Source organism: Podarcis erhardii (genome assembly GCF_964252035.2).
Source record: "Podarcis erhardii genome assembly, chromosome: 8".
NCBI classification, from domain to species: Eukaryota; Metazoa; Chordata; class Lepidosauria; order Squamata; family Lacertidae; genus Podarcis; species Podarcis erhardii.
The window spans coordinates 58,889,503-58,905,467 of record NC_138499.1 but is presented as its reverse complement, the minus strand read 5'-3'; the positions used below and the strand labels follow the sequence as shown (position 1 = coordinate 58,905,467).

The 15,965-nt window shown below is 41.4% G+C and overlaps 1 protein-coding gene across 1 annotated transcript in view; it reads left to right on the top strand.

The window, feature by feature from the left end:
• Positions 1-15,965, top strand: part of PARD6G (par-6 family cell polarity regulator gamma) — a 70,762-nt gene that overhangs the window by 12,649 nt on the left and 42,148 nt on the right. Inside the window, exon 2 of the mRNA XM_081873445.1 lies at positions 8,415-8,637. Within this exon, the coding sequence (XP_081729571.1) occupies positions 8,415-8,637 (223 nt within the window). The remainder of the gene's footprint in view (positions 1-8,414; positions 8,638-15,965) is intronic.

The following is a 15,965-nucleotide window of genomic DNA, read 5'->3' as shown; positions in this document are numbered from 1 at the left end:
TTAGAATAATTAATTTCTGGGTGTACCTGATAGAAGCTAGTCTTCTGAGGATAACTACCGTGTGACAGAATAGCCTCTAATCACGTTTAGGTGTAACGGGCTGTCGCCACATCCCTGCCTGTTTTGCTAGCGTGGTGTTTTCCATTTGACAAGTTGTTTGCTGATTTGGGGCTATGACTGATGATCTGAAATGGGAAGGAGATAATGTCTGAAATTAGGCCAACTCCCAGCATGCAAGACCTGTCAACCCACAAGCTTTCATTTTGTTTTTGTAAGGTATAGAAGGGAAGTAGAATTCTGAAGGTGCCTGTCCAGCCCCTCTTTTGTTCCACACCATTCTACTCTTCTATTCTATTCTATTCTTTATTTCTTTTTAAAGGGACTACGCTTTATAACCAGGGCCTCTTACCGTGTTGGTGGCAGGGATGAGCAAATCAGACTATTTCTGGTCTACGTCACTTCAGCATTAGTTGTCCCATAAGTCAGGCATGTCCAAAGTCCGTTTCAGGGACCGGTTGATTTAATCCGGTTGGCCCTCACACATGTTCACTTCATCAAATCTGACCCTCTTTGAAAAAAGTTTGGGTACCCCTGCCATAAGTCTTTTCTGTCCCGTTCCTGCATTCATTTAATCTGCATATAATCTTAGTTTTAAGGGTGGCGCTGTGGGTTAGACCACAGAGCCTAGGGCTTGCTGATCAGAAGGTCGACGGTTCGAATCCCCGCGACGGGGTGAGCTCCTGTTGCTCGGTCCCAGCTCGTGCCCACCTAGCAGTTCGAAAGTATGTCAAAGTGCAAGTAGATAAATAGGTACCACTCCAGTGGGAAGGTAAACGGTGTTTCCGTGCGCTGCTCTGGTTTGCCAGAAGCGGCTTAGTCATGCTGGCCACATGACCCGGAAGCTGTACACCGGCTCCCTCGGCCAATAAAGCAAGATGAGAACCGCAACCCCAGAGTTGGACACGACTGGACCTAATGGTCAGGGGTCCCTTTACCTTTACCTTTAATCTTAGTTTTTATCTTTATGTATCTATCTCTTTGAGAGAATGGTATTGGAATATTTTTGCAAAGTGTGAAATTCTGTGGGTAACTAAGTTCTGATTTATACATTAGCCCATGAGGAGCAGATTAGGTCAGGTCAAACTGGAATTTGCAGAAACCCAGTTCCTCAAGCATCCCTCTCAGCTTTGCCCCTGGATTACGCTATGGTGCCAATTCATGCAACATATGAAGCTCTTCCTTGTGGTTGGAAGGTCTTCCGTGCAACAATGTCTAGATTATTCTGGTTTAAACTGTGAATATTGTTGGCTCTCTGCAGTAGTTTGGATTTCTGACACATGCTGAAATCAACTGATTTGGCAGTTCTGTCCTATGCCATTTGGCAGTTCTGTCCTATGAACAACAATCACTAGAGTGGAGGAACACTGAGAAAGCTTGTGTCTTGTCTTGCTTGATAGTGTATTATCGTGAATATGCTAGTAGAGCCTGCTAATTTATATCCTAATTTTTGAACTATTACCATGTGGATGATACATTTGTAAGTGTCTCCCATTACCCAGCCTATATTTCTTCTCTGTAGGCAACTTTGGAAAGTATGTATACTTTCTTGAACTTCTAGTAATTTAAACTTTTTTTTAAACAAAGTGAAATAAAATGCATTCTCAACTACAATAGCTTTCGAATTCAAATCCCAAAAAAGGTATTTAGCCTGAGCTACTTAAAACATTTGGAAGATAGCCATTGCCTTTTAAAGTTTGTGTGGTGTCAGACTCAGGATTAAATAGATAGCAACAGTTTTAAGCAATCTTTCCTCCCTCAGTGTTTCATCAATGATGTGCTGCCAGAAATACAAAACCTTTGGCTAGCTCAAAATCATAGAATTGTAGATTTGGAAGGGGCCACAAGTTCAACCCCCTGCAATGCAGTCATTTCACTGGTAACTGATGGAAATCCTTTTTAAAACACCATTGCATTTTAAAAACAGCAACAATAAGTTGATTATTCAAACCATAAGGAATGGGATCCAGACATAAAAAATAAACCACATTGTTTATATTGCTGCTGTTCATAAATGAAGACATGGTGCCAAATTTCAGTCAGTCAGTTCTGAATTTCTTGGGTTTCTGGATTGTTGTGGAATTGCCTAAACAATCATTGTGCGAGGAATTTTGGCCTGAATTTTTATGTTCCCCTCTGGCATGAGGAGCATATTTTAAACATGTCCTCTTGCTTATAAGCCTCAAGTCTTTTAATAATGGCAACTAACTAGGAAGTGTTAATAAGTGAAGATACTGGAACTAGTGTCATGGGGAAGACGGTTCTCTTGGATAGAAGGATCTCTGATTTTCCCAATTTTGTGTTGTGCTGATGATGATGATAACAGGTTAAATGTATGAGGTGGCATTTGTGTACTGTAGGTCATGCCTGATAAATTGGGCTTTTCTTGTAGGGCTCTTTCGTGAAATGTTGGTTACTACTGCTGTAGAAACTATGATGAGTTGATTTGTTGGAGCAGTATGAGATTATTTCACCTCTCTGTTGTCAGGAGGTTTTGTCAGACATTCCACCTTGTTTGTGGAAATCTCTCCTCCATGTTCATCAGTTTAGCTAGCATCCTGCTTCATTCTCAGTTTGTGTTTCTACAAATCTTGCTACTCAGTCATTCTCACTTGATTTGGCAGCAAGTTTAGATAGATCTGTTAACAAATTCAAAACAAGAGTCTCCCTTGCTCCAGCATAAATCTTGCAGTACAATACATAACGTTGTAAAAAATTATACTGCAGTGCCTTCTAGATGTACCAACACTTCTCTGTTCTGAGATGGCACATTTTACAGTCTTCTAATGCTAAAAAGGCCTTATGCAGAATGCTTCATGTTGACGCATGGAAGTAATTTCCCCCAATATGTGTTATATAGTTAAAATCAAGTGACTGTAGTGAATCAGTCCCACTAACTTCTGGCAGGCTTCTCCCACAGTAATTTTGGTGACTACTAATGGCACCAGCTCTTTGGGTTTTGTGGGTCCATGTCAAGTGAGTGCATTTTATTCTCATAAAATGCAGCACTTCTTTACATAACTTGAAATAATATTGAAAACAGCTGTGAGAATATGGGCTTTATTGACATAAATACGCAACTTCAGCACTCATATATGCTGCCAAGGTTCTTGAAGGCAACTCCAGCAGGGATCTTCAGAACAAATGAAATTCAATTTTCACCTTTCCAAAATCTATTTTTTTATTATTATAAAAAACCCACAATTGCTTATAAAAGATTTGGAAATGTTCGCCTTTTGTCGCAGTTAGAGGAGTATTCAAAGTACCTTTTTTCTGAAAACCAGTTACTAAGAAAATTGTAGCTTCTAACTTGCCTTGCTCCTGACCATTGCACAACCATTTGTGGTGCATAGCATGAGCTCCAGAAATAACTCGGTAGTTTAGTATAATTGGCATTTCACTGTTCCTCTTGGCAGGCCATGTCATAATTTCTGAGGAGTCATCGTAAACCACCTTCTCTTCATGATGACAAAAGTATATCATCGGCCAGAGTAAATATGGGTGCTTCATTACAACATGTGTGCTGCTAGAAAATGTTCTGCATGTTGTATTTCTGAGTGTGCCACTAATATAATAGGAATAGGTCCATCAAATATCTGTGTTGCACACGCACTAACTGGAATTTTTTTTCTAGAAAGCTGGACTATCCCCCCTGTGCTTTCAGATACCTAAGAGCCCCGTTGAAGCAGATTGACGGCTCTTTTAATAGAGCCTCCTATTTCTCACAATGGTCAACTAGATATCTCTAGCAAACCCATTGCTGGATCCATGAAGAGCTTGTGTTTCACAGTTTAAACCATAAATCTATTTTTGGTCCATTCTGTCAAAGGCTGTCATGAACTCCATGAAGCTACTTGGGTTCCTTGGCATATTTGCCAATTAAATGACTAAATAAGAAGCCCTTTGCCTAAAGCCTGCCTGTTCTTTTGAGACGATATTTCTTCAGCCCTAGTGTTAGAAACTCAGATATATAAGTTAATCACCAAATGGCAACCATAATGGAATGTTTAGGGAAGCTTTTAATGTTTGATGTTTTACCGTGTTTTTAATATTCTGGTGGGAGCCTCCCAGAGTGGCTGGGGAAACCCAGGCAGATGGGCAGGGTGTGTGTGTGTGTACAAATTTCCAGTGAAATTTGTTGTTCTTTATTTCATTTTTATACCACTTTATATTTTAAAGAACAAATCTGAAAGTGGTTTACAACACATTAAAACATCACAGAATATAATCAGGAATAAAACAAATTCGAGCTTCAAGGGAAATATTTCAGATTCTTCTCTAAGTGACATTTTACTTTCCTCAGTCGCCAACCTGGCATTATGTGATCTCTGCGTGGTCGCAATTGGAGCCACTCCAGTCGCAAATTGTGCCTTCTGCCTGGCTAATTTCTAATGCTGAATTCGGCCCAATATTTGAGCTTATTCAGAAAGAAGCTTGAACACGATTTTTGAAACAATGTTTAACAGATTTAGTAGCTTGTAATTTTGGAAGGCATTTTAAATGACACACACACCCTCCTTAAATTTTGGAGCTGTAGCATTTCCCAACCTGGTTCTTTCTGACCTTCTAATCAGTTTTCTAAGATTACGTATTGTGCCCAAGTTTTAGTTTCTCTGTAAATCCTTTTTTTAAAAGTTAAAACAATTAGCATCATTTGCACATGCAGATTGTTGTATCGAAAGCATCGAAACCATTTGACAACTGGCATTCATATGACATGAAACAGAGAATTTGACTTTGTACGTGCTCTACCCTTTGTATCGTCCTTGACGTTGATTTTAATATGGGAATAGATGAGATTCCCTGTTTTGCTAGGACAGGTTGGTTCCTTATCTTTTGCTGCTTGTATCTGCAAATCGACCAGACGGTGACTAATATTGAGGGAGATTCTTAGAACGAGGGGTCATTGTTTGAAGAGCAAGCATGTGTAATACTATTTTGTTAGTCACCGTTCTCGCAGCACTGTCAGCCTAAATTACCGTCAACCCCGTATTGCCCTTCCTTCCCTTGCTTTTAGCTTTGCGATGTCAGCCGAGATGTTTGCGTTAGGCAAGTAGGCCAAAGTAGATTACTGTACTTCATTGTTCAAAAACTGCTCTAATAAGTAGATTAGGTTCCCATAATGAAGGATTGTTCTGGCTGCTGTCTTAGTGTAGCCTGGGTGATAGGCAAAAGAACACCCTTCTAAAAGCCATTTAGCACTCTAGTGATAGGAAGGTTCAAAGCAGTTGAGGAGACTAGTCTGGAAAAGGCCTTTAGAGATCAATACCAACTATGAGGTATCCTATTTCTTCTACTACCCAGTGTGCTGCTTAGTAATATATCATTGCTGCTCACCAGCCTTTAATTAGGGAAGAGGGGAATGGAAATAACCTTTTTTAAAATAAAAGTATGTAGCCTGAAGAGGGGTGGTTAACTTAACAGGCCACTGTGTTCTCGCATGCTTTTTATTTTTAGCTTGCAGCCTTTATGAAAACCCTTCAAGCAAAATTGGTCATTTCTGCTATGGTTCTGCTAAATCTCTGCGTCAGACTTTGTAAAGTGGGAGGGGGGCTTGGTGACCTCCACACAGGGCCATAGCTGGGGGGGGTGAAGTGGGCTCTCTGCCAGGGGCGCAGGCAATGGGGAGGGGCACAAAATCGGCTAAAAATATGTCCGTAAATGTAAATATTGATTAATGCCTCATAGGAAATGGTTTTAAATAGAGGGTGGATTGAATGGGTGGAAGGGGGGGCGGGTTGGAGGAGAGGCAGAAAGAAGAGCTAATTTGTCCGTGGCTGGGGGGGGGGGTGCAATCTGGACAGTTCTGCATGGGGCACAAGGTCACATAGCTATGGCTCTGCCTCCACATGTGTGTTTGGATGCAAACCTCTAAATATTTACTCCATCGGTTGACCTGACTTCTTAATTTCTAGGTTCTTATGAAGGGTTACAATTGTGTCTGCCCAAAAGAATGAGACTAGTATTGCTTTATTTATTTATTTAACCAAGTTTCATTTGTGATGGTAAGCAAGCTTTCCAGGCTTCACAGAACTCTTTTAAAAAAACATAAACATTTCCCTAAAACTCTTCAGATAGGAAGAGTTGTATTTAAAAAATAAATAAATAAAAGCTTTCATTTCTCACGTTTGGGCACGTGTTGTCTGATGGTGATTTTATGTGAGATTAGTTGCTTCTAACGACAAGAGATGCAAAAGTCAAAGGACAAACTCTTTAATTACTGTACTTAATATACTGTATTGTATAAATGCTACAAAGGAGTATCGTTCCAAAGGGATTATTGGGTTGTTTTTATTTTGATTATATATTTTGTGGTTTTATATTTTGATTTTGTTCTGTGAACCGCCCTGAGACCTCTGGCCATAGGACAGTATATTAAATGAATGAATGAATGAATGAATGAATGCACAAGTCCGTTCACTAGGGTTCTGCCTCTAAACTAATTTCATTTCACTTTTAATTTGTAAACCTCCTTTCTATATTACCATACACAAGGCAGTTTACAAGAAAGTAACAACAAAATAGGCGTTGCTGGATTCCCTCCCCCACCCCCTTTGACACTGCTGTTTGCACCATACACAACCCTTCTGCATGCATGGCTGTGGGAAGATTTATCTGCAGTGTTCGGATTGACAATATTTCATCAAATCTTTTCCCTTTTACTGACTTGTTTCTTAGTGGTTTGTAACTTAAAATCAGAGTGCTTGACAGCTAAAGACTAATATACTGTATTTTTCCATCTATAAGACGCCCCATGTATAAGACGCCCTCTATTTTTGTGGCAACAACCAATCACCAGTCCACCCTTGGCACTATCCGTGTATAAGACGCCCCCTAATTTTTGACATTATTTTTAAGGAAAAAAACCTAGTCTTATACATGGAAAAATACGGTACTTCTCCAGCTCTGACTCCATTAATTACTTGTTCACTTGAGTAACAGCTTGCTAATTTCCATGTAGAAGCTTCCTTTTGCAATGAGCTGAGGGTGCTTATCAGCATCCCAGTTAACAGTTTCAAATATAGCCAAGGCAATGAACATGGAAATTACCTTTGTAGACTTTCTTCCAAGTCTCTTAGGGCTACATGAATATTAAAATGCCTGAATTGAAATTAGTGTTTGTTAAGAACAATTTAATTCCACCCAATTTCCCCCTCATTAAATTAACCTAGTGTGTTCCACATCTGCATTGTTTGCATGACTATCATTCAGGGAAACTGTCTCAAATGTGACCTAGTGACTTCAGTGGAACTGATTTCCAACATATTTGGAAGGATAATGACAAAAGGTGGGGAGCCTTTTGGGTCTATGAACCAGATATTTTTCAGGCCCTGGCCCAACAGTCCAAACCTGACAGGTGAGTGAAGCTTGCCCACCCATCAATTATCTAGTGTCACAATGATATAAGATAACTGGGTGCTTTGAAGTCCCAATGTCAGGACTTCAAAGCACTGCTCAGGGATTTCAAGGCGCCCTGCATGTTGCTTTAAAGCTCCTGAGGCTTTTTTCCAGGCATTGGTTATGTGAGCAAGTTCCATTGCAAGGAACTCTCCTGCACAGGCAATCTTCACAGAGGAAAATATGCTGTGGGCTTTGTAGGCTTGCAGAGTACTTTATGGTCATCAACAGTCTTGGGAGTCCAAGGCCTCTTCAACATCAGAAATCTATGTCATTGGGGATTCTGTTTTCATCAGTAAATGGAGAACCAGAGTTCTTATGTCCCTCAAAAACCTGGCAGGAACTGATCTTTCAGAGTGGGCCTCTGGATTTCCCAATTGTTGGTCAAATTAGGGAAGTGAAAAAGAATCAATTTAAAATGAACTTCTGGGAAACCTTTCAAGAGCAATTTGCTGAAATCATGAGGTATAGTAAGTAGCAGGAGAAAACAGAAGCATTGCATTTTGGTTGACATGTTCAAAGCAACTGTAGGCAAAGGAACACTGACAGGGTTGTCTACTTTTGACAGAAGGAAGGAGAGAATAAGCAAATTTGTTCTAACTGGTTTGGTGTGATGTTTTGAATTGACAAACCATAGTTACAGCCATCTGTCTGCCTTGATAAATTTGCTGTCCCAATGACATTAGAAGTGCAGAAAGAATAATGCTTTAGAAGTTCAAACCATGGTTTGCATTCTAAGCTACAGCTAGTGCAAAGCACGGTCTAGTACAGTGTTTGAATTAAATTTTAAAAACCACTGGCCTCTTCCATCATCTTAATATCCTGTTCAATTATAAGGTTGCAGTTTGAAGAGCACATAAGCTACTTAAGAATAAGAACAGCAGATGTGAAATTAGAAAGCTTCTGTCACCTTAAAAACCCTGACACCCATTCATCTGCTCTTTTCCTCTTGATTCCAGTTTGGTGCAGAATTTCGAAGGTTTTCCCTGGATCGTTTCAAACCAGGGAAATTTGAAGACTTCTACAAACTGATTCTTCACATCCACCACATATCCAACATGGAGGTGATGATTGGTTATGCCGATATACATGGAGATCTTCTTCCTATTAATAATGACGACAACTTCTTCAAGGCTGTTACAAGTGCGAACCCGCTGCTTAGGATTTTTATACAAAAGCAAGGTAAGATTAAATGATCACCCATCTGCTGAAAACATAAATTCCTCATTTTTTCTTACTGATTTCTAGATTTTGAAAACCCCTCTGGAGAGTAGAATCCTGTTTGTATTGGCTCCTCGACCTGGATATTTGAGTGGGGTGGGTAAGTTGTTGTTAGGGAAATAGCAGAAATATATCGCAACGAGGCACAAAAGACTGCAGTGCATCAGCATATTTTAATAGCATGCACTCAAAATAATTTGCATATTCCTTTCATTAATATGACAAACAGCAAGCTGTTGTTAGAGATGCTGCTTGTGTATTACAGTTTGGAAATTCCTTCCTTTATATGTAGAAAATGTAAGTTGGCCCTTAAGAAATCTGAAATAATGGCTGAAGATCAAAGAAGGTTGGATGCCCAGCCAACGAGATTTGTTTTGCTTCTTTCACTGTGCATCAGCTCATGAGAGATGGGGGTGGGAATTCAAGCCTGCCAGTACTCCAACTTCTCCCTGCAGCCATAATATTTGGGAGCAAAATGTATTCTAGGACTTTTATTTTTAACAGGTGTCTCTTTTCTACCAGAGGAAAGAATCATATATGGAAGCTCTGTTTTGCCCTCTTCTGCATTAGCAGTCCCTACTAAGCATGGTTTGATTGCCTAATATATCTGTTCTTAAAATTTATTAAGTAACAGGACAGTCATATATATATATATATATATATATATATATATATATACTGAGAAATAAAGGGCACCAAGTTCAATAGGCCATACTGCCAGCAGTGACGTTAACATGAGAGTGCTGAGGGTGAAATAGTTAAACAGGTTACCCAATCAGAACCCAGGGGGGTGGAGTCAGAGGGACTATAAAACCAGCTCTGGGAGGGGCAAAGAGGGGGAGTTCGTTGGGAGTTGGGTGGTTGGTTGGAGTGGGAGTGAATTGGGATAGAGTCTGTGGGTAGGTTGAGTTAGTGTAGCAAAATAAGCTGAGTCAGGAACAGTTAGGAGCTAGGAAGACAAGTAAATATCTGAGAGGTGGTTTAGTGAGTGAGAGCAGGTAGCGGAAGTTATAGGTCTGGATAGGCACCCCATGATTGTAATGGACTGAGATCGTTTATGAAAGCACACGCTTGTTGAACTGCAATAAATAAATAGAAGTTTATGTTCTGATTTAACCCTGACTGGACTCAGTATTTTACCAGGTAGGGCCTGGGTGGTGGCAGCGAGAAATAAAGTGGTGGCACAGGGATCAATAGACGGTGAAACGCCTGGGGACCTTGTGTGATCGCCACACCAGCCATATAGGATTGCAGCTTAAAGCATGTTAGCCATTTGAAACAGGATTGCCGAACCATATTTAAGCTGCTGTGTTCCAAAGCTTGCTTAAGAAGCGAGTGACTTTGAAACAGAGCCAAAGGCAGGCAGCCTTGAAATAACTAATGTAGTAAGAAAAATGAAGCAGCACAATGGAGAATAAACTCTTAAAACAGAATAGAAGAGAAATAGCAGGAATAACAAACAAGACAAATCACTCTGGGGAGCTTCTCACAAATGCTCAGATGTTGCAAGACTGGCATTGTGTAGCGTGGGGCCTGACAGGCCTCATAAGGACTGCTGCTGCTGCTGCTGCTGCCCAGCAAGGACTGGGGTGTTTGGGGAGAAGTTTCATTGGAAGTTTTTGCTGTTGTTACTGATGTTAACTTTTTGTATCTTTATGTGGAAATTGTTCAGTTTGGTTATGTAGTTTTTAATGTGTTTTGTTTATTTTTACGACTAATTTGCTATATTTGTAATTATATAAATCTTTTCATACGGGACGCGGGTGGCGCTGTGGGTTAAACCACAGAGCCTAGGACTTGCCAATCAGAAGGTCGGCAGTTCGAATCCCCGTGACGGGGTGTGCTCCCGTTGCTCGGTCCCTGTTCTTGCCAACCTAGCGGTTCGAAAGCACGTCAAAGTGCAAGTAGATAAATAGGTACCGCTCCGGCGGGAAGGTAAACAGCGTTTCCGTGCACTGCTCTGGTTCGCCAGAAGCGGCTTAGTCATGCTGGCCACATGACCCGGAAACTGTACACCAGCTTCCTCAGCCAGTAAAGCGAGATGAGCACCGCAACCCCAGAGTCGGCCACGACTGAACCTAATGGTCAGGGGTCCCTTTTCCTTTACCTTTAAATCTTTTCATATTGTAAGCCACCGTGAGCATTGTTTTAACTGTGGAAAGGCAGCATACAAGTAAAATGATGATGATGATGATGATGATGATGATGATGATGATGATGATGTCAATCTTTACTCATACAGATTGGTTTTGATGTAGGGTAGTCAGACTTTTTGCAACTGGAGTGTGCAAAAGTTTGTATTGGTCCAAAACCATTGCAGTTTTATTATATGATGATACATGGGGTGCTGGATTGGGTACCATTTTCCTTGATTCTGTACCTTAGTCACAAATGACTAATACAGGTATGTGTCCGTGTTGGCAAATGGGCCAGTAGCTTTGAATTTACAAGCAAACCTTGAATCAGAAGGAATTGTATCTAATTTTCCTATGCCAGCACAAATTCAAATTTACCTGTGTGTGTGTGTGTGTGTGTGTATCAATTCTCCTTTGTAAATAAAATAAAATAAAACAAAATAAAATAAAATAAAACAAAACAAAATAAAATAAAATAAAATAAAATAATAAAACAAAATAAAATAAAAGGGGTTGTTACATCTTAAATAGGGGACTGGCAAGTTTAGAACCAGATGACCAATGACCCCATTTTTTTAAAAAAAATGCAGAAAGGGAGTGGTTGGAGAAAGTAACTTCATTGTTGTAGAGCCCAGAGTATAAACACTCCTGAGTTTGATAATCATGTTTTGGAGGAGGCGGAATGTTATACTTAAAAATAATCCATTGCCAATATTAAATCTGCTTAGTTGGGGGAAAATAAAATGTATCTTCCTCTGTTCCACTTTCCTATTCCCTTACAAGCCATTATAATATTACAGCTGCAGTGTCCCAACATTACAGCTTCAAATACAGAACCTATTAAACTTTGGCGTTTGGGGGGTGTGTGTGTGTGTGTGTGTGTGTGTGTGTGTGTGTTGAAGGGCAGGTACTTTGCACAGGCCCACAATAGGCAGTTTGCTCTTTGTGTCTGGGGCTAGAGGACTCCAGGACCGCACAGCAAGTGGGTGTTTCTCTGCAATGCACATCACCACCTTGTCGTCGTCGTTTTTGGCACTCTGGTTGAACAGGTTGTGGCTAGATTGCCATCTTGGACTAGTATCCCTCTCTCTTAAACATCAAGGGCACAGCTGTTCTGCTCTAGGCTTCTTTCTGCTAAGCATGCTGAGCCATCAGTGCTGCTAATCAAAAGGGAAGCATTTTTAGTTTTGTTTTGTTTTTCTCCCACAGGTGGAGAAGCAAATATAATGTGGCACTTGGGCCTGGGTTTAGATCCCTCTTGAGCTAGTTTGGGTGGCCTTGGACCCATCCTATACTCTTAAGTCTTTGTCCCCTCTCTTCCCCCCTGCAAAATGGGAATGATGTTTTGCCTCACTGTGATAGTAAAGAATGAAATGTAAAAATCAGCCATGAGCCTTGGGAATAAGAGCAGGAGGCGTGCAAATAATACAGGGAATAAGTGAGCCATCCTCCTTTGGCCTCTGCTAAGGGTAGAAAAAACCTGGGTCTCTGTACACCTTGGCTTCTGATTTGCTTCCACCTAGGCAGGCTGTGATGCAGGTCAGTCCTCTTTTTCTAGATTATCACAAGGAGATTTTTCAGTGACGATAGGGAGGCTCTGTCAGATCACTGGCTGGTAGGCAGACAAGTGCAAGCTAAGAAGTTTGATCGCTGAAATGCGCAGCACCCATCATCTACCTTCCAAGGCCAATGTACAAAAACCGCTCCACTTGTTTCAGATGCTTCTCCTTTCCTTCCACTTTCCTTCTCTCCTCCATCCAGCCTTTGTTGCCAGCTTGTTGTTGTTGTTTAGTCGTGTCCGACTCTTCGTGATCCCATGGACCAGAGCACTCTAGGCCCTCCTGTCTTCCACTGCCTCCCACAGTTTGGTCAAACTCGTGTTTATCTAGTTTATCCCAAACACAATTGACAGTCTTTCAGCACAATGAGCGCTTAAACAGTCCTAAATTGATGCAAATACTAGAATCTCTGCATAAGCTGCTTAAAGTAAGTTTTATACTACATTGGATGCTGCAAGCTGTTTTTCACATCCCCTTTCTTATTCCATTTATGGATTTCTTGACCTGTCACAGCTTGGAATAGTTCCTAGGTGGATCCTGTCCCGGGTACCGGCCAGGCCAAGATAACTTTGCTCTTTAGGCAAAGCCACAGCAGATGGCTACAGGCTACTAATGGTAACTAATGATTACCCGCAAACAAAGAGCAATGTTTTAAGTGCAAACTGATACTTCTTGTGTTCAACCTGTGGTGTTATGGATGAGGGATGTTTTCTGGCAGCATCTTCTGCTGGTACCTTTTTTAAAAAAGAGAGGACTGCAGTACCAAACTGAGCAAAGGAAGTATTTCTATGAAAATGTTTTCCCCAGGCCTTTCCATGCTCACTGTACGATACAAGCTGGGTGTGTACTCTCTGGCTGTTCTCACACTTGTCAGCTCATCAGAGGAGAGCGTTGGGTGAGGAATCCGACATGTTTGCGCTGCTGGGATTGGCAGTGTTGAAAGAATGTTTCCTGTTCCTGTTGTTCAGATCAGTCTGAAAGTGTCCTTAGATGTCCAGTGGGAGCCAGTTTTGAATCTGGAAGAAGTAAAGCCCTTGGTAGTTTGGGGGCTGCATTATTGACATGCCATACAAAGTGGATATCCACAGTGTGCTGGGAGAATCCAGAAGTACTGTATTGGTCAGGCAACCTGGGTGTGGGTATTTAAATATAGATATAGACACACACTCATATACATGCACACACATACAGAGAGAGGGTGATTCAGTAATGTGTTCTGGCAACCAGCACACCAGTTTACTGTCGGTTTCATTAGCTTCTCCTAGTTGTCTATTTCAAGCATTGATAATAGTTTACAGGTGCTTTGTTTTTCACAGTAGCCTGGAGGAGAAATCTGGATGACCAATTTTAAGGGAATGCTTGCATAATTGAACACCAAACAGTCAATAAAAGGCAAGCGCTAATTCTGTTGACTTAATTTTCCTCAGCTGAAATAGATATTTCCCAATTGCTTTTCGGAGAAGTGGTTTTAAGGACTAGGCCATCAGCTAATATCCTTGTTCTCTAGACAAGACTGTTTGGGATGTTTTGCTCTTGTAACTCTGTAATTTAATATCAGTTGGATCAAAAACTTTTCCTATAGAGAGAGGTGTCTGCTGCATGAGAAATTTATGACCTCATAATTGGGATAGCAATGTGGGAAACTTTTCTTCTTCTGAAGGCACATGTCTTTACTTCCTGATCCATGTTAAACTAAAAGAAAGATTGATAAAATAATTGAATGCACAGATCTTGCTGCTTATTCCTTCTAGCTGAGATCCCAAAAGCACATGCCCAGTAGAGGCTTCAGGTACACTTTTCTTAATAGCAGTTGCTTGACACCTTCCCATCTCAAAAAAAACCCCAAACAAACACAAATAGGATGGTATTGCAGAGGTCTTCCACAAAGGTCTTCCTTATGTTGCATAGGTCAAGAGAAGAAAGTGAGATGTCCCCTTGAATATGTATGAGACCTTGTTCCTCTTCTTTGATCCTGGCTTCTCTGTGTTATGAAACCTGAGATTTCTATAATGTATAATTTTTCTGGTCACCTTGGTATGCTAATTACAAAGCAAGCTTGGATCTAGACTTGGCAGCTGTTAATAAAACACCTTCCCAGTGCAGGGAGGCAAGATCACTTGTTTGTGAGGTTACACCCACCCCCTCCAGCTGTGTGCTGTGTAAAAAAGCAATTGAAAGGAAGCTGTCTGTAGGGAACTGTCATATCACATGGAAGGGTTACCAAGCCCCCCCTTTGTGTACTGTTCTCTCCAATGTCTAACACAGGGTTTTCCAATTTTGGGTCTCTCTCTGGCTGTTTTTGAACTACAATTCCCATCATCCCTGATTACTGGTCCTGCTACCTAGGGATGGTGGGAGTTGTAGTCCAAAAACAGCTGGAGACCCAAGTTCAGGAAGCCCTGCTTTAACAACCCCTGACCCAGACATTGTGCAGGTGAAAACTCTTTCTGGCATGGTGGTATAGTTTTTGGGAAAGCTTTATCTGCTTAATCTTGTGTATTAGTTATAAAAAAGGAAGTGGTGACCAGCCTAGTTCTACAGCAACCTTACAAGCAGATAATTACAAACATCGCAGCCACTTCTGGGCTGCCCTGTGTGCTCTTTGTTCTGCATGTTTGAATCCGAATTATGTGGTATTCATGGCCAACAAGATTATTCAGCATCATGAGATTTGCCAGAGCTGAACTGACCAAGATGGATGCCTTTTATGGGCAGCACAGTTAACGGTGATAAAAAGAGAAATTGTAAATCCAGACAATTGTCCCTTTTATGATCTGGCAACACAGAATATCGTACATGTTGTTGCTCTTTTTCTCTTTTAGCATATATACTTTGGGCTGTCATCTTAATGAAGGCAATAGTTTAAACAATTGGTAAAGGTAAAGGACCCCTGACAGTTAAGTCCAGTCGCAAACAACTCTAGGGTTGCGGCGTTAATCTCGCTTTACTGGCCAAGGGAGCCGGAGTACAGCTTCCGGGTCATGTGGTCAGCATGACTAAGCCACTTCTGGCGAACCAAAGCAGCACACGAAAACGCCGTTTACCTTCCCGCTGGAGTGGTACCTATTTATCTACTTGCACTTTTTGGTGTGCTTTCGAACTGCTAGGTTGGCAGGAGCTGGGACTGAGCAACGGGAGCTCACCCCATTGCAGGGAGTCAAACTGCCGACCTTCTGATCGGCAAGCCCTATGCTCTGTGGTTTAGACCATAGCGCCACCTGCGTCCCAATTGAGCCACTCTTAATTGACAACCTCATTGAGCCCAGGAAGCTTCTGCTTAGGGGAGTGTATTTCTTTGAAGGTTATCAGTGTCTTACAGTGGCATAGCTGGGGGGAGCGCAGGAGTGGTTGCCCCAGGCGCAGAATTGCTGGGGTGCAAAATCTCAACACTGAGTGCTGCCTCAATACAGCTTTCACTGGGCTCCATTGGAAACAGCTTCTTCATGCAAACCAGGAAGTGACACCTCCAGACTTTGGAACTTCTTTTCTGATCTTTGTGGCCATGAACTCCTGGGTGACACAGGACACAGATGCCATTAGGCAGTTTAATGTGCATGCATATTCCATCCATTTCCCTCCCTCCCCCCCACCAAGC